At 38.4% G+C, this 27,540-nt stretch overlaps 1 protein-coding gene across 1 annotated transcript; it reads right to left on the bottom strand.

Annotated features, from left to right (window-relative positions):
* Positions 1–4,001: 4,001 nt before the first annotated feature.
* On the bottom strand, positions 4,002–27,273 carry FAM134B (family with sequence similarity 134, member B). The gene is made up of 7 exons (XM_010571460.1): positions 27,090–27,273; positions 14,245–14,371; positions 12,314–12,398; positions 10,708–10,845; positions 8,805–8,869; positions 7,528–7,654; positions 4,002–4,538 (listed from the first exon to the last, which is right to left on the bottom strand). The coding sequence occupies exons 1-7, from the start codon at positions 27,122–27,124 to the stop codon at positions 4,027–4,029; spliced, it is 1,089 nt and encodes a 362-aa protein (XP_010569762.1). The 5' UTR covers positions 27,125–27,273; the 3' UTR covers positions 4,002–4,026.
* Between the last annotated feature and the right edge of the window lie 267 nt (positions 27,274–27,540).

Genomic DNA, 27,540 nt, shown 5'->3' on the forward strand with positions numbered 1-27,540 from the left:
TCACGCCCCCTGCCGGCGCGGAGGCCCCGCAGCGCTCCCTGCTCCCCCCCCCGCCCACCTCGCCTGAAGCGAAGGGCGGGAAAATGGCGGGCTGTGGGGCTGAGGGCTCCGAGCGAGGCTCAGGGTGGGTGCCAGCCCACGGCGGGCTCATGTCGGGAACAAAACACGGGAACGGCCAAACCCCGCTGACAGGCGCTCGGGTTTGGTGTTGGGGGGGTGCGGGGTGCGCGTGCGTTTCTCTGTTTTGGGAACAAGCACGCCATTGGCTACGATGAAAGGTAAAAACTAACACATATTTATTAAATGGTTTTACAAACAATCAATAGAATAATTCCATGTTTACAAAATAGTAATCAGGCTAGGTAAAGTGCTGCAAAACATTTTAAATAAAGACATTTTTGTAAGTTTCCAGTTTCTGGTTGCCCGGGGAGGCGGTGGCGACAGACTGCCGGGCCGCTCGCACGCTGAGAACAGACGTGGAGACTGCGGGGAATTTGTTCAGAAAGCTTAGACAGCCTGGGAAAAGTGCAAAACGAACAAAACCCAAGTGAAGCGAGGGTTTCTTCAGTTCCTATTACTTTGGGTTAACATTATTTCCCCTCCTCTGCATAGAGTAATTATTTTTTTTTCCACGAACAAACTGAAGAATGGTAAGTAGGTGTGTAGCACAGACACATGGAAAAAGCCCTGTGTGCTGAAAATGGGCGCTTTCACACCAGATTTGACACCCCTAAGGCCACCCATCAAATGGCCATCACTCCACCCGTCACCCGGATGTACTGACGCAAGGGGCAATTTTCCAAATACGAAGGACTGACAGACCCTGTCCTGACACATGCTGTTTTCTTCAGCAGGGACGCGTGAAGAAGCCACCGCAAGGTGAGGGAGGGCGAATGCTTTAACCACGCGACTGCAAAAATACACAGCATCCTCCGTTTACTGCCAGGTAAGAGCACACCAGACAATAACGTGGGCAGAAGTGATCCCACGGCAAGATCATACCCTGTGTTACCCCATGGCACTCGCTCACACATCCACGCTCTCCAATCTCGCCCTCCACGCTGTGTTGCCTTTTGACTGGAAATTGCACACAGGCAGGTCTTCCAGGGAACAAAACGCACGTTTCAAAGCTACGTGCTACCTCATACTCGCTTGCCTTTCTTCCTGTCCGTGTACTCAGTTTTGGAAGATGGGAAGGTGATGACAGTGCTCAGTAGGAAAGATGCGGTGGACCATTGTGACAGGAATTTTTAAGGAACTGCTATTTTGTGGCTGCTGCTAGAATACAGCAAAATGAAGGTTTCTCGAGGGATTTCCAACTAAAGGCAGCGTGGATGGGATCTCACAAAGGAGAGAAATGTTTTCTTTGTGTTTTGCTGTCAAACTGCTGGCAGTGGAATGTATCGTGTCCAAGCAAAGTGTTTCTTACATGCAGTTGTTTGGGAGGGAAGAGGTAATTTCCTGCAGAAAATTAAGCATCTTTCCACTACCTGAGGAAGAATATTAAATGCTACAGAATTACTTCCTTCCTATTACACAGCATTTAGGGGCTTGAATGTAATTGACTACCACAAGAACAGAAAAATAAAATTCTAAAGACACTCAGATAAGCCATTATGCCCCTAAACTTTAATGATTTGCTTGCTCAAGTTTTACTTTGTTTTTCTTTCGGGGGGAGTGGGGTAAATTGAGACTCGTACTGGAGAAAAATCAATCTATTGTTCTATCTTGAAACCAGAAAATGGATCATTTACAAAAAGTCCAATAAACTCCTCCAACTGCTTCTCCTTCTTGATCTAATCTATTATTCTAGAAGAGTGCCCCTGTGTTACATACTTTTATAACCACAAGTATTCTTCATAAAACAACAATAAAGTGCATGCTGTTGTAATGCCACCATTGACAGCCAGCTAGTCCGTCCCATCAATCTGCTCCCGAAAAGCCTGTGAAGGACTGCTCCCTCCCTCCCGCCTCTCCCTGTCCTGTAGCCCATTTCCCCTCCTGGCACCAGTACTCCTGTACAAGGGAGCACACGTTTTTTTGGGTGTCCTACAAAGTTTTACTGGCAACTTGGAAGTTGTACTCTTCTAACTGTATAGATTGTCCTAAACATGCAGCAAGGAAGTGAGACTTTTAACTCATCTGAGAAATTTAAATGGCCTTTAAACTTACTGATTTCCCAGCAAAAGCTTCTTTTAGTTTTTTAAAAAATGGGAAGGACAGGCTGGGGGGAAGCTAAAAAGGAAACTTAGCAACCAATGCTGTGGAAGTGATGTGGCCATGTTTTTTTTAATCATTTCCAGAAACTTGCTTTTAATGTTAAGATGTAATTTCAAAAGCTGCATCTTGTGGGATCTATATCCAGCATCCACTTAGTTCATAATGGATTTGATAATGAAGGCACAGGCTCACTTTTTTACTGGTGAAGGACAGCAAACACAGTCAATACGCATTACTGACACAAAAGCACAAGCAACGATAAAGCTAGTGTCAAAAATTCTCAGCCTCTTTCCTTTCGCTACACTCTTTTTGGCCATCTGCCTATTTTTTCACCTCAAAAGGAAAAAAAAAATAAAATGGAGTTAACTTGAAACACAGGTTTACCTACACATATATGTTAGTGGAAGATTTTTACAATCTGTTGCTGTACTTTCTGAGGGTCCTGGATGACAGTATTCACCTCTTCAAATGCCAGCAAATGGAAAATCACTCGAGGAGTAGTAGCAGCTGACATGGTCCCTCAACTTTGCTAATGGTTTACATCACATTAAAAAAACTAGCTTTACTTCTTCCTATTTCTTTGATTACTATTGCTTGGTATGACAATTCAATTTTGTCACAGGTGAACAAAAAAGCCCTAGAAAAAGTTAAATAAGTTATCTGCTTAGGATCCCATGCCACTCACTCAGCATGTGTGGAGTTTTAACTGGCAAATAATTTAAACAAGTTCTTTTTTGTTTTAAATTGCAGGCCAGGAAGAAGATTCTGAGTGTCTTCTATAGCAAATGACCTCACCGAATACTTTTAGGTGTCTTAAAATATTCAGCTTGCAACACAACTTTTGTTGCAAGTGATGGCAGCTGTCCTGGGGAAAAAAAAAGCCCAAACCCGCAGAATCTTGAATTAAGGAAGTGGCACCTAAAAAAAAGCCTTTTCTTTATTTCTTTTTTTTACCTCTAACCTCTATTCCAAACAATAACTACCCTCACCTGCTTCCAGAAAGGTTGTTTGGTTTACATATTAACTCTTAAATATAAAAATGTGTTGGCTGACTTACGTGGGCAATACTGCCAAGGACCAGACTCTACCAAGGAACACAGCAGGTGGTCAGTCAAATAGCATGCCACTTTACAACTCTACAAGCCTAAAACAGCAAAAAACTTGGAAATGCATCACCATATCCAAAATAATTCAAAGGTTTTAAGTATGAAATCAAGTTCTTTGATAGTGTTGCACACACAGTTAAACTAGAGTTGTGCTGGTTAATGTATTTCATATATAGTAGATGCACTACACGTAATGCTAACTGCAGGGATTCATACTTTTCGGTATGATTGAAGGAGGTGAGATTTAGTTAATCTCATTGCAATCCTCTGGTAACTTACCCTCGCTGTGTGCATCATTAATTGTATTACATGGTTGGCAACCGAGAGTAAATAAACTGCCGATGTTGAATATTTGGCTCAGGACCCCAAAATACATGGTTGGCAAAAAGATAAAAAACCCTCTCCCCCAACTCTTTTGAACAACTGACCTCCAACACTCATCTGCAACCAAAGTGGATAGATAATTCATTTCCATGCTATTACATTGAGGTGTAACTACCAGAAACATTAAACTATTGGTATCAGCTCATAATTTATCCAGTTAATTCACTCTGCGTAAGGGAAGTTATTACAACACATCTAAAGGGATAGTTAAAGCTTACAGCTCAGAATTTTCCTTTTTTTTTTTTTTTTTGCATTTGATTTTTTTTTGTGTGTTTTATGTTTAATTTCTTCTATGTTACCAGCTGCAATTTCCAGGTTAATGACTTCCAAGCAGATTTGAAAGGAAGCCTGAAGATTTTTTCTTTTCCTGGGATTCTGCTTCTTGGCCTTGTGAAAGTCCCAATTCTTTCTCAATCTGCTCAAGCTCAGACTGGTCAAGCAGTTCAAAATCATCAGCCTCCTCTGTGTCTGTCTCCTCGCTCAAACTGGGCACTGCCTGTGAGGGAGCTTGCTGTGCAGACTGCAACTGGTCTTTGATGGCAGCAGACACGGCAGCTGCGATGACATCCCCAGCAATTCCACTCATTAAATTAAAGGTTTGGTCACTGGTCAAAGGCAAGGAGAGCCCTGCAGTGGATGGTCTCTCTTTACTCTGTCTGGAAGCACGATCCGCCTTGAAACATGTTTGTTCTTTTTTTTGTTTTTGCTGGATGGGCATACCGATGCTTGAGTCATCGTCATCATTTGTTCCGGCACCATTTTCTAAGGAAGGAAATTCTGAAAGATCTCTAGCGAAAGCTTCTTCATGATCACTAGGTCGGTCAAAATCTGTTACAGGGTTAACAGAAGGAAACAGTATTAAGCAAACACAAAAGGCTTCCCAAAAAAGCAGCCAAATATAAAAATGCAATTCATAAGTGTTCCTTTGAAAACATTTACTAATCCATAGTCTAGTAGTATTCCTGCAGTCTCAATGCAGAGAAGCTTTGTGCGACATCTAAAATAAAATGGTTTTGAGGTTGTAAATCTAGTACCACAAATCACCTGGTGTCAACCTAACTCAGAAAGTTATTTGAGGAAAGTATCTTTTTAAAATGGTATCTAGCTGTACATGAAACAACCCATGCAAATCTTTAGCACAGCTAGTTCTAAATATACCAACCACTTATTTTAAGTCCTAAAATTTACAATGTGATAACAGGTCTCTCAACTCTTTTTCTTCACAATATATATAAATTACAAATATGTAACCATGTATGAATGTATTACAAGCTTTTAATACACTTGTAGAATAAAAAAAGGAATGTTTATGTGTTTAAATAAAAATATAAAACCCGTATAAAGACTTGATTTATAACTTTTTCCTGTCTTGGCCAATGCTTGTGTTATATAGGAAACAGAAAATGGGAACTCTGTGGATGACCGGGATTGTTTCATGTTTTCAAGAGGATAAAAAGCAGAATGTAAACAAATAAAATATTAGATTTTAATGGCTGCATTAATGGCATAATATTTGTTATTAGAAACGTGTACAACATACTGTACAGTACATGGCCTGTGGAAAAGGCCTAAATGAGCGTAAGGGAATAGTTTGATCTAGTATTAGAATGAGAAGGTAAAAAATAATCTGTTTGAACTTACTTTCTATGAAAACAAGCAAAAGGTGCATTCATAAGGGCTAAGGAAATGAATCCTAAAAATGTCTCATACGTCATTTTCTCCATTTTCTTTAGGAAAAACAGGCTGGGAAGGTGAGGAGGAAGGGTTGTGCTGTATGCAGAGTGGTGGCTCAAATGTACAGAGCTTTGACAGGAGATGAGCCAGTCCTTGGATGCATCCCATCTGGTCTTGCACTTGTGTGTATGTCCCATTTGCTGCAATGCTCCGTAGGGGAGAAGAGTGGATGTTGTTTATTTTTCACTTAACAAGGCCTTTTATGCAGTTTCCCACATTATCCTTACGGCCAGACTGGCGAGCGAGCTGGGTCAGTGAACTGTAAGGTGGGTGGAAAATTGGCTGGACTGCCAGGGTCAAAGGGCTGTGATCAGTGATACAAGGTCCAACTGGAGGACAGTTATTAGTGGTGTCTCTCAAAGGCACTGACACCAACACTGTTCAATGTTTTTATTAATGACCTGGATGAGAGGATGGAGCGCATTCTCAGCAAGTTCATGGGCAGAAAGGAACTGGTGTGGGGCAGGTGTATTTGATATTCTGGAGGGCAGGGTGCCCTCAGAGGGACCTCAACAGGCTGGAGAAATGAACAGGCTGAAAAGGAACATCATGAAATTCAACAAAAGCAAATGCAAAGTCCTGCATCAGGGATGGAATAACCTGTGCAGCACTACAGGTTGGGGGCAACGAGACAGAAAGCAGCGTTCAAGAAAGAGACCTGTGGACAGCAAGTCAGTGGTATGCCCTTGCAGCAAGGAAGGCCAACCACATACTGAGCTATACTAGCAAAAATGAAGTCGGAAAGTCAATGGAAGGGATTTCCCCCCTCTATTCAGCACCTGAGAGCACCCATTTGGAGTACTTTGTCCTGTTTTGACCTCTCCAGTACAAGACAGATGGAAGACTGGAGTGAGTTCTGTGGAGGGCCAGCATGATTATTAGGGGGCTGGAGAACAGGACATATGAGGAGATGCTGAGAGAATGGGCTTTGTTTGGCCTTAAGAGAAGGCAGCAAAGCGGGGGGGATCATATAACTGTCTTTACCTAATGGCAAGGTATAGAGAAGATGGGGCCTGACTCTTCTTAAAGGTGCGCAGTGGAAGGATGAGAGTAAATTGACACAAGCTGGAACATGGGAAATTTTGACTCACTATAAGAAAAAACTTTTTCATCGTGAGGGTGAGAAAATATTGAAAAAGGCTGTCCAGGGAGGTTGCTGAATCTCTGTCGCTGGAAATGCTCAAAATTCAAATGGTCACAGCCCTGAGCAACTTGATAAAGTTGAACCTGCTTTGAATAGGCTGTTAGATGAGATGAATGACAATGGCTCATTCCAACTTAATGATTCTGTGATCGTACAATGCCGTCTATTTACAACTTGAAATATTAACAGAATAAATTAATTTGGCCTGCATAATGTCGTTAAGTAATATCACCCTACTTGTCATTTACAGTGAACTTTTTCTAGAAGAGGAGAAATGCAAGGTGAGCAGAGCAACAAATCCACAGATAAGATTACACCAAACTACTGTTGTCATTAATCTTTATTCAGGCAAAGTGCTAACTGAAAGCTTGCTCTGTAAAAAGTAAGAACTTAAAGATCTGCTTGAGATCAAGACAAGTGCTTGAGAATCTTCTCCTAGTCTTAGTGTTCGCATCTAATTTAGGCTCATTGCTGGCTGTCTTCGTTAGCATTCTAGTCACAAAACCTAATAATACTTTCTTTAATTGGCTGTTTAGCAATTCAAAGTATTCACTTTTTCTTCCTCAGCTTTTATTTGTATAGCTTACCCATGAAAGCATTAGCTAAGCTTAACTTAACTTAAAAGGCTTACTTGCTTAAAAGGTTTGGCGGGAGGGAGAGCTAAATCTGGCACTTACTGAATGTCTCGGTTTTACCCACCACTACTTATTTATTTAGCCACTTACTGATGTACTTTATTATTTTTAAGATGAGGAGAGTTCTTACATAAGATGTATCCAAAATTATATAAGACACTGAAATTAATTTTAAATTCATTGGGGGGGAGTGGGGGGGGGGAGAACCCAACCCAAAAAACTTCTGTCCTCAAATTCTCTGATCGTTTTCAGGTAACTTACATGATTGCAACTTATCGATGAAATAGATGAAGCCATTACATACCATCAGATGTGTCTGTCTGTGGAGAATACCCCTCGGATAAGTTAAAGGTCCCATTATCGGTCCAAGATACCTCCGATACATCTGTGTCAGACACTGACAGCTCTTTGGCAACAACTGCAGGACTAACCTACACATAAAAAAGTCCCATACATGGTATTCTTATACTCCAAAAATTCACACTACAGGAAGCCAATGCTTAGATACTGAAAAAGAAGCCTCTTGCATGTTACAGCAATAGAAATCACCTCCTATTTAAGCTTTAATTGTAGAAACATGAAAATAATAGGAGTATACAATACTTAGAAGCGAAGCATTCCTTTGTAGTAACTGAAAGCTGTATTATACTAAAGAAGCATAGAAAATTCCAGTTATTCATTCTGAAAGTAACATTCTACTGTAATGAAAGCAGAATGAGCCTGCGAATACAAAATACACATAAATGTAAAGAAATGCATAAACTTGGATCAAAAAACCAGCCCATTATCCGTAAGACAGTAAAAAATTAGCTAAATAAAAAAAATCATTATCCTTTACGAATTTATCCAACAATATTTAATTATGTCAGCTACAAAATTTTATCCCATGGGATATAAATTTTTTTTTCAGACTACAAAAACACCTTCGAAGTGATCACTGTCAAAGTCAGACTCTACACACTACTGATCAAAACTGCATAAGAATTCCTATAAATCTGAATTTTTTTATATCAAGCAGTGTTCTGACTGTAATGGAAAATCCTTTGCCATACAGTTATTTAGAATATTAAGAGAGAAAGGAGACATTAGAGTGTTGTCATACATATCTAGAAATATATCTATAGATAATATACTGATTCACACTATCATTGAAAATGATCAGACAAGTGATTACAAAAGTATCTGACAAATTATGTAGGTTTTCTACAAACATTTCCCTTTTCTATTTTAATTTGATAAAAATTAACTGCATTTTCACTGTTGCAAATAAAAATAGTCGCCTTTGCTATTCAATTCTAGCTTAATCATTCTACAGCCGATATGAAATAAACACATTCTTAGTTTAGTAGGCCAGAGAAACCATTACCTTGAAGGCCAGAAGTCACAACTGCAGTAAGTTAATTAGTATAAGCCTAAAGATGGAGACTATGAATGACTTTTAAAACATACTGCTTAGTTCAGGAACACAGCCTCCTGGGCAGGTTAAAGTCTTCCACAGAAGAACAGAGACAGTAGTCTAGATACTCTCCATTATCCATATAGATTTTAAAAGCAAGATAGGGCTGACTGAAAAAAAGTCACCTTAGGACACAGAGCTGATATGTCTAATTCACTGTCATCTTCTGTGGGTTTTGTTTTTGCTGTTTCTGAAAGAAAAAAAAAATATTTTTTTATCCTACTCATGACAACGGACTTCGAGGTTCAGTGTGTGTTCTCTGTCACACAGCTTGCGTAGTGCAGTAAACTTTCACCTGTGGACACAGTGCATCATTTACGTAATATGCTACTAAGGTGAGGGAAACAAGGCTGACTGAGAGGCTAGATATTTATCAAAATACATTGTGCAGCTGCCGAAGTGGGAGAGAGAATGTTGCTCTGAAATACATTCCAAGAGATGTTATTTACCTGTGTTGCACTTCCTTCAGAAGTGTCTGTTGCCCACCATCATGTTATCTGCCCCGGCAATATATATCTATCTTTTGAACTGCACTGCTGGTACAACGCACAGTTGTAACATATTGTTGGAACAGGCAGCGTAGTTATCTCAGCATATTACTTTTACATGAGAACAAGCATTTTCTGGGTACGTGCATGTAATCTTTGCTCACAAACTCCTCCTCCTTTGCACCCAGCTACCCTGCATTCACATTTATATGCAAATATGCAACAAAACAACTTCTGAAGTCTGGTAGAATGTTGCTCCTTACAGATGAAGAGACACGCAAATTTCACCTCCCCTCTCTGTCTTGAGAATAGCCTCATGAATATTTTAAACCAATATAACCTGAAAAACACAGTCATATTATTCTTGGTTGCCTATTTTTGCGACTTTCTATTTCCTCTCTTGTGCCAGTACAAGGGTTTGTGAACCCATGTGGTGAACGCAAGCGGCGAAGCAAGGTAGGGTACTTGTCTGGGTTAAATTAAACCAGACGGTGAGAGGCAGGAAAGAGCGAATCTAACCTCAACCATTTTCCCAGTGCTGGCTTATGAATTCATGAAATAGTCTGATCTCTCTCTCTGCCAGTTTCACTTAAAAGTAGAAAAAGGCAGACTAATACATGAAAGAAAATTTTCAATGCATTATTCCTTATTTCCAACAACTACTGCATTATATGTAAGAGAAGGGGAAAAGGCAGATGGTTCCTCTCTCATCATGTCTAGAACAGCACACTGTATGATGAACGGTTACAAGAAATGCATATTTTAAAGCAGATATGAAATCTACTGATGTAACACTAACTCAAAAGGGTAGGCTACCTGCAAGTAATGTGACTACAGTACAAAAGTTTAAGTACCAAAACTGTAGCGCACACAAAAACCAAACTAAAGATAACATTGTTCATATAAATATTTTTCTTGAAATAGCAGTATTACTTAAAATCTAAAAGTTTCCAATGTTATAAAGATTTCAGGTGAGCTAGGTGAGATTTTGTTTTAAACTGATTTCTCCCCTTTCTAACTAAAAACTTCAATTAACTGTAGCTACTATCCTACTACAATTCTTAAATGCTTCTTGAGTATTTGGGGAAGAAAACAAATTCTTGTTGCTGTTGGGAGTGAAAACAAGGCAGATTTAGATACTGGAACAGAGTTCAGTCTCTTACTGAAAATTCTGTTACATACTTATTTTGTGCTCTTGAGTGAGACTCCTGCATAAGTTTGCCTTATCTAAACAGAGATAAGCATTGCATACTTACAGGGAGGTTTTTTTTCTGAAAACCTACAAGCAGTACGTCTGATCAAGTATGAAGAGAACCATTAGTCCTGCCTTGTATCCTTCCATGAAATATTTTTTTTTTAACCATACCCAGACATCTGACATACATTATCACTCCTTATAAGCCTAAGAATGGTAGCCAGGTTCAAAGCAAGAAATACCTTTACAATTGGCTTCACAGCACAAACCAAACTGTCTACAAGGTGAATAAAATTTTCTCTGCATAGAAAAATACATTACTTGGGACTACACTTAATTACTCACCAGATCTCTCCTTCTTCTTCTGGCTGATATATTCCACTATTCCAAAATCTAGTTTCATCAGAACAGTCTTAATTTTGTTGCACACTTTCTGCCCAAATTCATTGCACTTAAGGAAGGGACATAAAAAGGCACACAATACTGTGATAAAAATGAAGACAGAGAGAAAAACTGTATTGAAATATTGCTTTATAAGAAGTTACTCAATAAAGCTTAAACAATGCATTTGCATAAGATAACTACTAATTTTACATAACACAATTAGTTCTACATAAAAACACATCGAGAAATGCCCATGTCAGACAAACTGTTAACGTCAAATACAGTTTCTAGGAGCCGTTCCTACTCGTTGCAGAAAACACCATTCTATTCGTATCAATTGACACCTTTTTTACTTCCAGTAAGGCACAATTTATCATCACTATAACATTTATCATTGTCTTGATTTAGTCTGATTTTGATACCTCTACCTGAGCAACATGACTATGCAACATTGTGCCAGAATCAACATGCTGGAAAAACTTGTAAGCTGACTTGCATGTGACAAAAAGCACTTGTTAGAACCTACATATGTATATATATATGTGTGTATATATATCTCGTAGAATCACAGACTGGTTTGGGTTGGAAGGGACCTTTAAAGTTCATCTAGTCCAACCCCCCTGCAATGAGCAGGGACATCTTCAACTCGATCAGGTTGCTCAGAACCCCGTCCAGCCTGACCTGGAATATTTCCAGGGATGGGGCATCGACCACCTCTCTGGGCAACCTGTGCCAGTGCTTCACCACCATCATCGTAAAAAATTTCTTCCTTCTATCTACTCTAAATCTATGTTCTTTTAGTTTAAAACCATTACCCCTTGTCCTATCGCTACAGCACTTAATAAAAAGTTTATCCCCACCTTTCTCATAAGCCCCCTTTAAGTACCAAAAGGCCTCAGTAAGGTCTCCCTGGAGCCTTCTCTTCTCCAGGCAGAACAACCCCAACTCTCCCAGCCTGTCCTCACAGCAGAGGTGTTCCAGCCCTCTGACCATTTTTGTGTCCCTCCTCTGGACCCGCTCCAACAGGTCCATGTCTCTCCCGTGCTGAGGACCCCAGAGCTGGACGCAGGACTGCAGGTGGGTCTCACCCGATCGGAGCAGAGGGGCACAATCCCCTCCCTCGACTTGCTGCCCACACTGCTTTTGGTGCAGCCCAGGACAACAGGGTTGGCTTTCTGGGCTGCGAGCCACATTGCTGGGTCATGTCCAGCTTTTCATCCACCGGTACCCCCAAGACCTTCTCCGCAGGGCTGCTCTCAATCCCTTCATCCCCCAGCCCGTATTGATACTGGGGGTTGCCCCAGCCCATGTGCAGGACCTTGCACGTGGCCTTGTTGAACCCCATGAGATTCACGTGGGTCCACTTCTCCAGCTCATCCAGGTCCCTCTGGATGGCATCCTGTCCCTCAGGTGTGTCAACCGCACCGCTCAGCTTGGTGTCATCTGCAGACTTGCATGTGTGTGTAAATATATATGTAAAGAAATAACCCCCCCCCTCCCTAAACAGAGACCAAATAATGAACAAATCGCATACATAAATCATGATTGAAAAAGTGACTATACTTACGCAGGACATAGGAGAGGACAACTCCAGGAATGTAACTTCCCAAGACAGTGAAAAATGTACATACACTGCAGACTAGTAGGCAAAACTGGCAAAAACATTAAAATTGGCCATTAACACTTCCACTATTTAAATATTCAGATCATTTTGCAAAAGAAAAATGTTGCATGCTAAATGAAAGCTAGAATGCAGTTGAAATTTCTTTTTTTTTTTTTTTAATTAGGAAATACTTTAACACTTCAGGTGCATATAAGCGTCAAACAGTCCATTTTGGCTAATTAGGATGTATCCCCTCTTCTGTTATAAAAATATGCTATTTTTATTCATTGACTGTAAAGGTTTAACAAGCTCATGTTTTTTGCTAAAATTACCAGATATTACTTCACCTTCATTACACCAAGAAAAGGTTAAATGGTTGACATGCAGGAAAAAACCCAAATCACTAACTGAAATACTACAATGCATACTTGCTGCATGCTTATAAAAGGAAAAAATCTGTCCTGTAAGCACAGTTCTCTCCCCTGTTGTGTTGCTTCGTGAAACTGTTTTCTCTCTTATGCTGGCAAGCATTCTCTCGATGCTTGTTGGCTACTCTATCATCCCCGTTAATGACAAGAATGAGGTGAATTTGCAATATGAAACTTGAGATTTGGCCTCTGCTGTGACTGAGACATATAGTGCATCTTTCACAACTGCACAGTGCTGAGTACAGCATCGATCTGTTGGAAGTTTACAGAAAGAATCCATTTGCTTTTGGAGTTGAATTCCAATAAAATGGTTAATTCAAAGAAATTCTGCACACAGCTTCAGTGCCTAATTTGCTTGTAGTTATAGCAGTAAAATAATGACATGGCTTGAAAATGAGGTCAGGAAAAAGAAAGGAAAACATGCTGTCAAAATCAGCTTTTCTAAATCAGTATTAGATATATCTTAACACACAGTTACTGTGTCATGTTACCACATGACAAAATTATGGGACTGTGTACACTGATGCCGCATTTCCTTACCTCAATATACACCTATGTCTTTTAAATATAACTTTATTATCCTAAACATCTAACTTCTTTTTGTATAATTTATTCATTTTTTAAATGTATTTCACCTGTTGCTCATCTGTATTTTCAGTCTAAACTCCTAATATTTGAGTGTGGTACTACATACTTCCTATTTGCTAATTCTGAAGGGCCTGTTTTCAGGAAAGATTTTGTGGCAAAGTTAATTGAGATCGAAAGAGGAGAAAAAGCCTCCTAATCTCCTTTTATATTGTATTTAGCAATACAAATATAAAAGTGAAATCTACTATTACCATGGTATACTTCTACATTATTCATATTTTTCTTTGGAAAAGAAAGCTGCTTCACTTTTGGCTAGAACTATATAATGATAGTCTTCCTGTTTGGAATGAAGATACCTTACTCTTGCTTGCCTCTTCCTGAACTGGGTTCTCCAGCTCAGTCTTTCCAGTAAAAAAACCAAACCCACCAACTATATCTGTATAGAAGAAAAATTATCACAATAAAATATGAGGAATTCTCTTCTATCATGTAATACTGGGGCAGCTATTCCTGAAAACTACAGTTATTTGGGAAAAAAACCTTGTGTATGTTTAGGAACTGTATACTTTCTCTGCTTTTTCAAGTTTTTATTAAATTGTGATGTTTTAAATTTCCTTTCCATGGAATGACTGGTGACGTTCCAGCAGCTGTAAGGGAAGGGACTGTATTGCTATAAACCTTACCGTGAGCAGCTTTGCTCACTGATGACCTATCTGTATTCTCCACAGCAAAAAGTTAGCAGAAACTCATGACTGAATGTATCATAATGTGTACTTCATCTTTCATTTTTTTGCTTGCTTGCTTCTTGTTGTTTTTTAAATCTATCTCACCTCTTCATTAAACAATATCGAACTGTTAATCTTACTTGGGAGTGCTTACCTTGCCAGGGTTTTGTTCCTTGAAGTGGGACATTTCTTGAAGAAATACAAATAAATTCATCAGTGTTTCTGAAATGCACTGATTTATTCTGGGTCTGTAGTCTTGCCTGGAATTGATGACTTCCCAGCTGAGGAAAACAAACAAAAATACCCAAGAACTTTGGTTATAGATCATACGAAAGTTGAAACCAGTTGAAAACATCATGTTGTAAAGCTATAGCATCCAGCGATCCTATGGCTGCCGCTACGCTACAGAAACCTGTGCTTGCTTCCACGTATTTTATGTTGGGCTAATTTGATCTTTTTTAATCAAAAAAATTCTGCTCAGTAGTAGCATTTCTCAGTCCACACAAGCAATTATGGAGGAAATTACTGCTTATTCATTCTGGCCATATGAAAACACTGAGTTCAAGGCACAGTTGTCATCTAAATTGAGCAACTGAACCCCAAACTTGTTAATATTATTTTTTCTTAAAAAAATATACCACGATGTTTTTCATTGCCACAGGATGGGCATACATATTAATACATTTGATTTCAGGCATATAATCCTCGTGCTTTTTCTTTTCTATTTTTTGTCGTTTTGCAAACTATGATGATCCATAAGATACTGTTATCCAACTTAGAAAAAAAGAAATTGCTTCTGAAGTCTTGATGCTTACATTCATTTCCTTACTAAATTTTTATTTTTCTAGTATATTGAAAGGACTGTTTCTAAAGCTTAGCTTTTGACTGTTCAGTCCTTTTAATAAAATTAAAAAAAACCACCTGTACTGAAGAATTTGCTGAAAAGTATGAGGAAGCATATGTATCTAATTTGGGGCTGATCAGTTTAGACAATATCCAGTTTAATGATCACATCGTATACTTTTTTGGTGTAGACAAAACATCTACAAGAAAGATGTTTTAGGAAACCAGAAATGAAAGAAAAAACACACAGAGGCCAGTCAATGTCAAATCAAACTGGTACAAAGGATGGATGTACCACCATGCAAATGCTGAGAATCTGAAGTAAATTCTGCACCAGTTTTACAAAGTTATCTTTTGCATAATTCATTGCTCAGTACCCACAGCTTTGATCACAGTGAATGCACGTAAACTATAAACAATCCTACAGTCATTTTACTCACATACACGATCCATTAAATGTCCAATGCATCACTGTGTTAATAGTAAACACTTTTGTCACAGGTGGATCAAATTACAAGATAAATCAAAAACTACATTATGAAAAAAATGAATGTACAAAGGTCGGTGTGCAGCAATAAGGACATACACATAGACTTTCAGATCAAACTGCCAACTCGTATTTCCAAACAATTACTCTGCTATTTAGCTACTAAACCACCACAAGGCCCTGTTAACAGTTCTTGTTATTCAGAACGCAAATGCCCTCTGATAGTTCCCTGGGACAACTTAAATTTTAGCAAGCATCAGTGACCGATGAGATTTTTGCTGTTCAAACTTTACCCTGTACAACCTTGGTGTTCAAAAGTATCATTTAAACATTTGTTTTAATATTAGGAATAACAAGATCTAAAATTTTAATTTTTCTGTAGTGAACATAAGACCAAAAAAAATTATGTCATAACTTGTAAAAATACCTACAGTGATTAAAAACTTCCATGTTAATATCTGTTCAACGACAGATTGCTTAGTCATTTTTATTGGAACATATTGTAAAAATTAAAAGCCATCAAGAGCATTCGGATTTTTCTCAGTTGACGGCTGGCTAGTAGGTTGCTTTTGCCTACCTTCTCTACTGAGGACACACGCGTAATCTACCTTTGCTGTATGGCATTTTATTAGCTACGATTTAATGTTCATTCTTACTAATAAGGAGCCATTGTGTTCTAGGCTATGAACTTGTTAATGTCTCTCATTTCCTGATATAAGGAAAGCCATGAAGATTTTGAAGTTTTTGAACACGTTTGTGTTTTTGTGAGCCACTGGCAGTATCGATGCACACGTACGACAGCCCTGATGTCCACAGGCTATCGAGACTCCTGGCTCAGGTGTTACTTGGAGTTTTGTTCCCATGACGAACATAATGGTGCATACTTAAAATTAGAGTGCTGCTTTTTAATTTGCTTAATACCTAACATTTTTCAAAACAGATGTGGATCCCAATATAGCAAATTTAACCCTACCAAAATAGGCTTATTTTTCCTGATAAGTATTTTGCAGTTCCCTCAAAACTGGTTCACAAACTCGCAGGAACCCACAAACTAGAAGTTTGGGTTTTTTTTAAAGTGCCTAAAAAAAGTTTGCTCCCTCATGTTATTTTTACTTTTTCAGTCTATAAAGCAAAAGTATACAGTAATGTTTTTATATGGGCATGAGTTCACACCCACTTCCACCAAGAACTGCAATGCAGATCTTTCTAGCAAGAACAACTGGTTTATTTACACAGCCCAAGGACATAACGGCTGAAGGAAAAAAGGATTTAAATTCTGGAAAATACTTACATAAAAGTTACACATATAATTGCACTGGACTACGAGAGATACATTGATTTCTTCTAAAAAGATAAGCTTCTGACTTGCTTCTCTTTGTAGGGCTGGGGCTATATGCTGATCCCGCACTGAAAGGGAAGGGATCTCTCACATGGCAGCATGCAAGATATACTAACATAGCACTGAAGGGATGGTTATTAAAAGGGTCAAGTGGCCTAAATTAGGCAGAAGCTTTGATCAGTGACTCATGATAGCATGCAAAATAATGTAGTCCACACTGTTTATTGCATTGTAACATCAAAAGAAAAGAAAAGTTTGGGATTACATTATTACCTCAGATTTCTGGTCACAGATTAGTAACAAAAGTAGGCAAATGATAAGTAACTATTTATATAAATGTCTATTTCACTTTATTTTCCAACTAAAAAAAATAAATTTCCATTTATAAATTTTCAGTTGGATAGCCCAAAGTTATGTCACTTCTATTTTAAAACTACGATAAAAGAAGAAAGTGAACTCTGTTCGAAAGAACAGCGAACTTAAGTTCTCCTTAAATCTTTTAACTAACATTTCAGCCAAACCCCAGACAACATGTCTGACATCGAATTCAGCAAGGTCTAAAGCCACTTTTTCTTACAATTACAAATTCTTGCTCTCATTTCTCCTAAACACACAGGATAAGAAGATTTTGGTCTTATGTTGAATTGTATGCTTTGGTCTAACTGCTGCCCACATTTAAATTTATGAATTTTTACATACTTATATCTAAGCCAGGAGTAAATTGTCTTCTCCCACATACACGATATCCATTTTTATTCTACACGGGAATGTAATGTACCTTCTTTTCTCTTGTACTGCAGACATACCGATTACTTGGAAGCAGCTTTCCTAACATAATGGAGGTTAACCGCCTTCTCCTATTTTCGGACACATAGTCTCCGCAGCCTCATTTTTGTAAAAAGTCAGGAATAATTTCGGTCAAAAATGTCTAGTTAAACACACACGGAGAAACTTCATCCTTTTTCTATGCCTATATTTAACTACCATACAGGAACTTCACCACGAGGTGGTGACACAGCAACATTGGTATTAGAGCAAGGTTTGGGAGCCATTTCATACAGAACAGAAATAGCAGGCGTGAGGGATTCATATTCAAACTATCACGTGCATAGTGGAACACAGAACATGACTTTATGTCATGTAAATACTATATATACACACATGTAAACACTATACTATAGTAAAGTGAGGAATAGGGCGACAATTTGGGTTTTAGACTTCAATCAGTTTTACACTGTGGCTGAAATACTAGTTTTTCTTTATTACAGTATTTACAGTATTGCAGTAGTGTGATTTCCTCTTTACACTACAGAACATTCAGGGTGAGGGCTTCCCCCTCACACTTTGAGAAAAAAACATAAATAATTTAAAATAGCGTACCTGATATTTCATAGGATAAGAGTCTCACGTCTTGGTCTAGGTGACTTTTGTAAGACAGAAAAAGCAACATATTTTCCCGTCATGCATGGCACTGCATGCAGGTATTTGCCTCTGACAGAGGATGTAAATAAAACCATTAAATAACTCACAGAGAACACTGCAGGAACCCAGTGGGAGGGATTAGCAATGTTACACGTGCTTCCCATCCACAATAGCGATTTCAATTGCCATCCTCTTTGGTAATTAGCAGCTTGAGAAAAGCAGTATACATGGGTTTTGTCTCCTGAGAACTGCCATTTTTATGAATACGCTACTCTCCTTAAAGAAACACTGCTTCTAGCTTTTGTAAACTATTCTGCAGCATTAATAATAGGTATTTTAAGAGTTGCCTGTTTATTCTAGTCTTGAAAACTACTATTATGACATTATTCTGAAGTACAAAATCCTTTTACAGTCTTTACTCCTATCCTTTATTTAAAATTGTTGACAGTCAAAGTGGAATGTTGTGGAAGCGCAGAGAGAATGTGGATAGGCCTGATGCCTACTATTGAAATGGAGCTTTGAAATACATAGGACAATTATAGATAGTTGGCTTACAAACTTTAAGTTAGTAGCAAAAACAGGGCGGGGGGGGAGATGAAAGCATAAACTACAATAATAATGCAAACTATTTTCATATAGGCTAACCACCAATATAAAGACAATATAGATTAAAGAGGAGGAGATACAAGGCACACTGGGATTACTAATAACAATTCAAAACAAACATGCAAATTATACAGAAAAGTGGCACATTCGCAGGGAAAGTTCTCTGGAGTTGCTTCTCTTGGTTGTTAGCAATGCTTTCTTTTGCCAAGTTGAAAAGTTACTGAACGTATGAGCTGCAGTGCAGGTCAAACGTACTGCTGGATGCTTTGGTCCTGTGGTCTGCATGTGGCACACTGACAAAGGAGACGCCAAGCAAGGAGGGTGGATGGTACAGGTGAAGTTTGCTCCAAAACATTACAAACCCACTATTAAGCTTGCTCTGCAAAAGAACGCTTGGCCGTTTCTTGTAGGCCACAAGAAATCACGAGACACCCTTGTCAGTTCTACTATAGCCACGCTTTTCTGTTTTACGAGGAACACCAGGCACTATTTTGAAGCCGTATTCTGACCTTAGGCAACCAGAGGTGTAAGAACGTCATCTTGCTGATCCTCAGTACGCCAACCAGATGCACATGCTGCCTCTTCTTGTTGCCACCTCCCAACAACTACCAGCCCTGGTAAGGTCTGTCCCTCCTGCCCCTTTTCCCCAAAGCCCACTTGAGCGGCAGTGCTACCCGCAGGGCTGGAACGAGGGGGCAGCAACGGAGATCCCGGTAAAGGGGGAGCGAGGAAGAAAGGAGGTACAACGCATACTTGTAGGTACGGAAAGGCAAAGAGGTTACGTCATGCCCTTGTAGAAACAGAGATAAACATTAAACCTGCATTAGACCAAAAGCTGACAGGTACCTAACGATGCGTACTCCAGGCAAATTCATTTTTCAACGATCACATTTAAAGACAAAAAGGAAAAAAAAGAAGATATGTGAGTGATGTAGATGATGGAGTGCATGACTACAACATCAGTCAACCAAGAACATAAACTACTTCAGCACAACATCAGTGGAATTACTTCCAGTACCTTAATAAATGACTTAAATGTGAACCCTGTGCCTCCTGCCAAAACAACTCCTGTCCAGATGCTCCTTTGGGGATATAAGCAGCCAACTCTCTGAACACCTTCAAAGGTTTTCATGCACGATTTAGGAGGAATAAAATTTTATGCCTCCATCACTTATCCTGAGTTTGATAGAAAGTATTACATTTCTATTCTAAAACTACTGTCAATAAGATTGAAGGTGTTCAGAGAGAATATTAATCACTTATATCCTTCTGACTACCTATTGCATGATTTCTAAAACTGAGCAAATACATAAACTGTTACCTAGTAGCTGCAAAAAAAACCCAAACCAAAACACCCTCCCGCCCCAGATGCTTCAACCCATCACAGTCACAAACTCTGGCCAGAAGAGTCAGTGGCATTACATTTTCTAAAACTGACTGATGGTGTCATGCTCTCATTTTGTATCTAGACATCTGTTCAAGCAAAGCCCCGTCACATTTCTCTCGGAAAGGTCAGCAGCTCTCATATTACTGGTTTAAAGATCTCTTCGTGATGTGCTGGATTTTTTTAATTATGTGTACATGGTTTTATATGTACCTGCACGTAGATACGCTACTCGGAACTGCAGCAGTGACAAAGTACACCATGATGTGGTGGATCTGAAGGATTGCATCTACATAAACAAAGAGTTAGTAATTACAGAGCTTCTAAACCTTCTTGATTTCCCAACTGCAACCACACACGCTTGAAACCTGTGCAGACTCTGTAATTTTAAGGGTAACTTAGAATGTATTAGTCAAGGTGGAAGAGCTGAAAGTTACATTCCCAAAGATATGTATATCAAAATATAGGTAATATAGCTATTTTGTAGTCTTTTAAAAAGTAGTATCTAGAGCTTATAGAATGATGCAGCTGTAAGGGATGTGGATGTCTAAGGACAAACCTCAGAGGCAACCAGGAATTAAGTATGAAACTTGACCAAATGAAATATCAAGTGTGTAAACTGTTAGCAAAACCCCATCAAACAGGTTTACCTTTTCAGAGCTTTCACAGGTCTCTCCCGTGAGGAAAGGAATCACCACAGTGCAGAAGGGAGTGATTATAACGATGCAGTTACCCTTCTTTGAAACAAAGGTTTTATACCTGAAAACCTATGCCAAAAATATATTTTAAAATTTGTCTTCTAAATTATTCAGGTACAGAGATAAGGGATATAAAATAGTATTTAGATTTAAAAAGTTTGTGAATAACATTGTAAATGGTTTTTTTTTGTTGTTTAAATTCCAGGTGACCAATACTCAGAATGACAATAACCATCCCCCTCTCTCTCCAAAATATAAAATACTGTAAAAAGCACATTTTACAGCTAAGTGTATTGAAGTACCAATGGCAAGACCTCTAAAATCTACTATTGAACTGTGTGGTAGAAAACAATGCAATATTGATTAGCCTTATTATAATACAATGAAACAATTTTGCGAATGTTATGTGCGCTACGTGGAAAGACATAATAGCAAGCATCACTGAACTTACAGCATAGCACCTTAATGACCTACACGGCTAATTTAAAAGGTGATTATTTAGAATTGTGCTTTATCCTGTGCCACTTTTGGATCCTATGCAATCGTTAAGTATACTAAAATAATTGTATTTGTGTCATGTGGCTATGAACAAGTCAACAAGACTTGCAATTTAAGTGAATCACTGGGGCACTGTGTAAAATCTTGCTTGCTTCAAAGAGTTCCACAAAAAGATGCTGTATCACTGAAAGAACGAGGAACATGGGAAGCATCCACAAATACACTCTGTTGTCAAACTTCAGGAAGATTCTTCATCTACAAGGTTTTTGCTACAAACTCTACAAAGCTTTTTTAACAGAAATCTTTCCAGCTTGTAGATATCCATATGCACTTTATTTCCCATTACTAATCTATAGGCGCTGCACAGGTTTAGGCTTTCACCAACACGTAATACTGCGGCAAACATCCTTTAACCGATCACATTTGACATCCCTTGAATGTTAAGGCTTGGGCACACTTGGAATCTCTAAGATATACAAAGCTAGACAGATTTTGTTTTTAAATTGAAGCTGGAGAATGTCATTATCAACCTTGAAGAGTAACTAAGAACATTTCCCAATCCAAAAATCTCCTTTAATTATCATCTCTCCTGTAGTTCAAATACATAATTTCTAAGAACTAAATGAATTCTGTTCAAACCATGCAACATTGTTTTTCCAGTTTTTAAAGTGTTTTCTTTTTGATCTTATCTATCTTCATCTGACACTTCAATTCTGTGCTTTTCATTAACAGTGAGTCAGTCTAATTCACTGTTATTGTTTTTTTTTCAGGGGAAGGTGGGCAATAAAAAGCTGAAAAAAGATCTATTTCACAGCTTTCAGTAACATGCATGCCCCTTTTATTTCTTGACCAAGAGTATTTTTCAGTGATGTTACTGTACAAGAAATATGTTTAAATCATCAGCATTTGATGAGGCTGGATGAGTTTTTCTCAATGGACTGCACAGGAGACTGGTCAGGACATGTGACTTTTAACAAAAACATGACAGAAGCAAACTTTCATCCCTGACTCTACATGCTTCTTGCACAGTGTGTTAAACTAAAATCATAATGGTTATTTTCTTCTCTTCAACTGACATGGGAACATTTTACCACTGGTGTGCTGCTAAACAGTATCAATCCCATAAATAAAGGTGGGGTTTTTTGCTTGTATTACTAGTCAAGAACAAACCTTTCTGAAAATGAAAGCAATCCTATTGTTATAAAAATACACCGAAGTGTTCTGCAAAGGGAAGGGAGAACTCATCTTGTCCTACAAGTTGCTTAAAAAAATAAAAAGAAGACCCATTACTACCAAGATTTTATTTTGGAGGTGATGTGTTCATCTTTTCTATTCAAGTATAACATCAGTTGTCTTATAAAGTCTCAATAAGGAGCTATATTGTCTTTCTTTAGCTGATCAGATACCAACTGGTTAACTCCAACTTTTTTGAAGGCGATCCCAGTACACAAGTTCCTCAACACAGCAGATTGTACTAAATGTTGTCACTTTTTGCTGAATGTCCTGCTAAAATAAACAAAATATACTCCAACTAAATTTGGGGTGTTTCATTGTCCAGCTCCTCTAGACAGACTCTTCTAAGCAAACTGACAGGTCAGCTCTCACGGGAAACCCTCCCTTTGACCCGTACTACTCCTGCCCAGCTCCCCTGAGAAGAAACCAGCTGCTCCAGTTTGAGGTTATTCAAAACGAAAAATGTGATTGGGTAGTCAAGTGCTGTTAGTCCAAAGCCATGACTTAGTCAATAAGCGTGGATTTTTTAAACATCTCTTTGCATGAGAATTGACTGTTTCAGTGCCACATAAATACTATTACAGACTTGCTTTCTGTTTAGCAAAGACTATAATGCTATTACTATGTGCTGTTGTCTTTTTACCAAGACAGTACAAGGGCTGGGATCTTCCAGGTCGGTTTCCTATTTGTAATAGAAACTGGTGATGCAGAAGAGACATTTTTATTGCGCTATTTTTGTTCAGAAAAGTAAGGAAGTCTGGTTTTTATCAACAGGAGTGTAAAGTTCTGTTTGCAGAACTTTAAACGGCTCTGCCCAGCTGTTGGAAGCAATTCTTTCACATTTGTTTTTCTCTGGAAAAGGCAACTCCTTTAACCCTTTTTTACAAAATCAATTCATTTTCCTCCTTCGGCCTCCACATTCTTCAGCTGGGATACTCCTAGTTCAAGGCCTCTCAAAGTCAAACAGCTAGGAAAGATGAGCTGAGCATTCCTGGAGTTGCAGGGCAGCTGCACAAAAAAGGAAAATTGGATTTTCAACTGCCAGACAAAGAATACTTTTAACCTGAAAAAACACGAAAACACCTTTTCGTGTAATATTACAAGGCGGCTTTAACTCTTTCTGCGTGGAACTTCGTTCTGACTCTTTTCAATGGGTTTTAGTATATTTTGTATGAGCAGGTAATCATTTACTTTGATGCATTACTGAGAGTTCCCAGCATGAACTAACCACTTGTTGCCTACATTTGTGCACTGAATGCAACTGTAAAAGGAAATAAAGTACTTTCCACTTTATTAACTAATACTAGCAGAAGAAACAAATATTCTTATATAATTACAAATCAAGATGCTTTGAGTAATGAAGTAACACACATATTTGACTTGAAACTGGATCTCCATTTTTCTAAGTCCAAGCACATACTGAGAAAGGTCATGCACTCTGAGATTGTAGTTCAAAATCAACTGGTTCAAAATAACATAGCTTTCTCTCCCATTTATATTCAGGTCATAAAAGTTTCCTGGCTAACAGTTTAGCGCACCGTCCTTTTCAGTAACAGGCAGGTGACAGCGATTAGAACACCATGGACATTGTTCTGATAGAGGAAGGCACACGTCGGTATCTCTTTGAAGCACCCGTAGCCGTGTGGTTCCACCACTTCGGGACCAATTATTCACAGTACCTTTTATCCACTCTTGATCATCATTAGATTCCTCATGAGATGACAGTTTTTTAAAAAAGAAATTATACCATCTTACAGCAAAACTATAGGGGGCCTGATGATAAAGAATTACTGGGGGAAAATATCGTTCTTACGCTAAACTGTTTTCAATTCTTTACCATTGACCACATCTTTCCTCACTGTTCTTCATCTGCTACTGCCCAGGATCTTATGACAGAACAAAACAGAAGATACGAGTGGGTACCTAATCTTCACAACTCTTGGCTTTTTTACTAGTCGTACTAAGAAGTACTTGTGCGTATGTTCCTTTGCTTATTACATGTTTAAATTCACAGTATGACTAACAGGCTATTGACCAATGCCACATCCTTAACTATGATGTTATAATGTTCATGAAATACACTTGTGATGCAATATTACATATTTTCTGAAGTAGGACATGAACTTGAGAGGGGAGAGGATGTAAGAAGTATTTGTTTGCATCTGAGAGGCAGCTACAAGGAATGCAGTGTGCTGAAACCGATCAGCAAACAGCTTCTACAAAAATACCACTGTCGTCCTCTTTTTAAATACATAAAGCAGTAGCTTTGATTCAGTGTGCCCTCAAAATTACGCCATTATCTGTGCATTTACCTTCCTATCTCTTCTTGTGCGGTTCTAAAATGAATTGTTCCAGTACAGTTCCCATATTGGTCCAGTATAGTTCCCATAGCTCCTCCTTCTATTCCCTCTTGTTTAACTTGGACCAAAATATTCTGACCTCCACCAAATCTCATTAGCACTTCTGTAGGAACGGTCTCCAGTTATACCCTATTTGTTACCGCCGAGACAAAAAGGCAAATTAATTACAGAAAAAAACAGAACCTTTTGATTAAACTCTTTTCTCAAACCTTTTTGCTTACTAGCAAAGACACAACAGGATGAGGGACTAGGATCAGGTCAATTAATTTAATGGTAGTTTCAGAAATGATAAATGGGGAGAGCAGGCCCTATGATCACGCTTTTTCAGGTTACTGCTTTAGACACATTCATCCTTTTTGTTTAAAAAAAACAACAAACAAAGAACCTAAAAACAACAAACAACTTTGATTCATAAAAAAAGAAGTCTTAGAGGGTTTAGGCCTAGTATTACTTCTATTTAACTGCCAAAGCTTGCTACAAGCCTGTATAGAGAAAGAATTGTTAACAAAGGAAGTTAGATATTACAAAGCTTGTATGTTTTGCATACCAGTTGCATCCTTTTACGTATTGGTAAACACTGCTGCTTTTTTTTTTTCAAATCCGAATTTTGAAATATTTTTTTTCCAAAATTATTTTTCTTCTCTGCTGCTAATATTTTCTCCCATTTTGATTTAAAAAAACAAACAACCACAACACATTTTCAAAGAAGGACATGATGCATATCCTTTATAAAATTGATTCAAAGGGGGGAAAAAAAAAAAAAAAAAGGTGATTATCATCTGAAACCCCATTTTTTTAATGTGTCATGCATACTGGTGTTTTCCTGTATTGAAAAATATACAATTTAACAAACTGGAGATCCAGCTAAACATTTTTAATGAATAGCAATTAACACTTTGGTGGCTATCAGTAACGAGTCAACATTTCCTTAAAAGAAAAAAATGCTACCTACTACTACAATTGCTTTTAATCTGTGTCATATATAGGGCACAACTTAGATCCCTGCAAACGGAAACGCGTAGGTGACCCCACCCTTGCAGAGACCCAGTTATGCCACTGGGGATCCATTCACCCACACTCATCCCATTAGGTGACCATGCCTGAATATACTGATCTACAACAGACAACCAGAAATGTCTTCCGTATTTCATCTATCTTACAACACCACTTTGACATACATATTGGAAAAAACACCCACATAAATGTTCAAAGTTAAATCTAATGAGAAGAAATCAATTCTGAAACCACAATGAAATGCTTACTTCTGATTCTTGTAATTTTTTAAAGTTGCGTCTATATTCCAGCATTTTGTTAACTCACTTCTAAAAAAATAAAAAGTTATTTCCACATACATGACCATTTTTCTTTTTTGCAATATCAAATGTTTCATTAACATCATTTTAGAGCCAACATTTTGATTAGCATCAAGACTGTAAAAATTGCAACTATGGAAAGACCATGTGGACTTTAAGAAACCTAGATTATAATAGCCAAACATCAATAACATCTACTTTTAAAATACCTATTTTAAAATCTGTCCATCTAGCTAAATTTAATTAGTGCATTTATTTCATAGGAATGTACTGGATCATATTTGAGAAAATAGTATTTGTTAAACGGCTTACTAAGTTTCAGATCCAACTACTTTCTTCTCCTAACCGCTGGTTTTATGAGCTAATTAAGATAAAAGTTAAACTTCAGAAAGACAGGCATACCTCCAAGGGACACAGTGCCCTATCTCACAGTAATGAGTTATGGGTCTGTCAGTAATGTGGCTCCCGACTAAACTATTTGCGTCTCTGACATTTTGAGGCTCGTAAGTTGTCCCATGGTTGGGCAAAGTGACTAGGTAGAAACCACCCAGTATTTTCTGCCCTTCAGCTTTAGTTTAAGAAATATATAAGAGCTGTACAATTTAACCTCTATGCAGACATTAAGATCTAGTTCTTCTCTCCTAAGAAGCCTTAGGTTAGCATTAGAGGCAAACCCCTCAACAACTAGAGGATCTGTTACAAGGCAGAGAAAACTGATCGTAGGCTGAGAACTCGGGAACGCACGCAGATTAATTACACGAAGCCTCGGTCCGTACTGCGCTGCACGAGGAGCCCATCACAACCAACGTACAGTACCTTTCATCTTGTCCCAGATCCTCACTGTCTGGCATTTCAGATGTAAAAATGAATTATCTCTCTCTCTCTCTACCAATCTAGATAATCCAGGCAACGATCTTCTAAGTCTGTTTTGTGTTTTAGAAGCGGCAACCCGGGCAACTGTCCTGTTTGCTGCCACGAAGAGCGCTCCTTGCTCAGAGAGCAAATGTTTACAAGACATCCTAAGTGCCTGCTGCTCTTGAATGAAGTTCAGAGCGTTGGGCTTTGATTGGCCAAAACTATAAATAAACAAGTCGTGACTCACCTCACACACTATGACAGGGTGTTTAGTAGCAAGCACAGCCAAAAGCAAAACAGGTTTGGTTTTTTTTTTTTTCCCCTCCTGGTCATGTGAGGGAGAATCACCACCCAGTTAGTACATTTTATTTTTCTGCTTCCACTGGAAATCTTCCTCAACGTCTCCTTTTTT

Source organism: Haliaeetus leucocephalus, unplaced genomic scaffold (assembly GCF_000737465.1).
Source record: "Haliaeetus leucocephalus isolate CR32 unplaced genomic scaffold, Haliaeetus_leucocephalus-4.0 Scaffold328, whole genome shotgun sequence".
NCBI classification, from domain to species: domain Eukaryota; kingdom Metazoa; phylum Chordata; class Aves; order Accipitriformes; family Accipitridae; genus Haliaeetus; species Haliaeetus leucocephalus.

Excerpts from the sequence above, each read along its gene's own strand:
- FAM134B (XM_010571460.1), bottom strand. The coding sequence starts at position 27,124 with ATGCCAGACAGTGAGGATCTGGGACAAGATGAAAG. Across the intron at positions 10,846-12,313 it reads TGTCCTCTCCTATGTCCTGC|TATTGTGTGCCTTTTTATGT; the intron begins GTAAGTATAGTC and ends TTTTTATCACAG. Across the intron at positions 8,870-10,707 it reads GAAGAAGAAGGAGAGATCTG|AAACAGCAAAAACAAAACCC; the intron begins GTGAGTAATTAA and ends TTTTTCTTTCAG.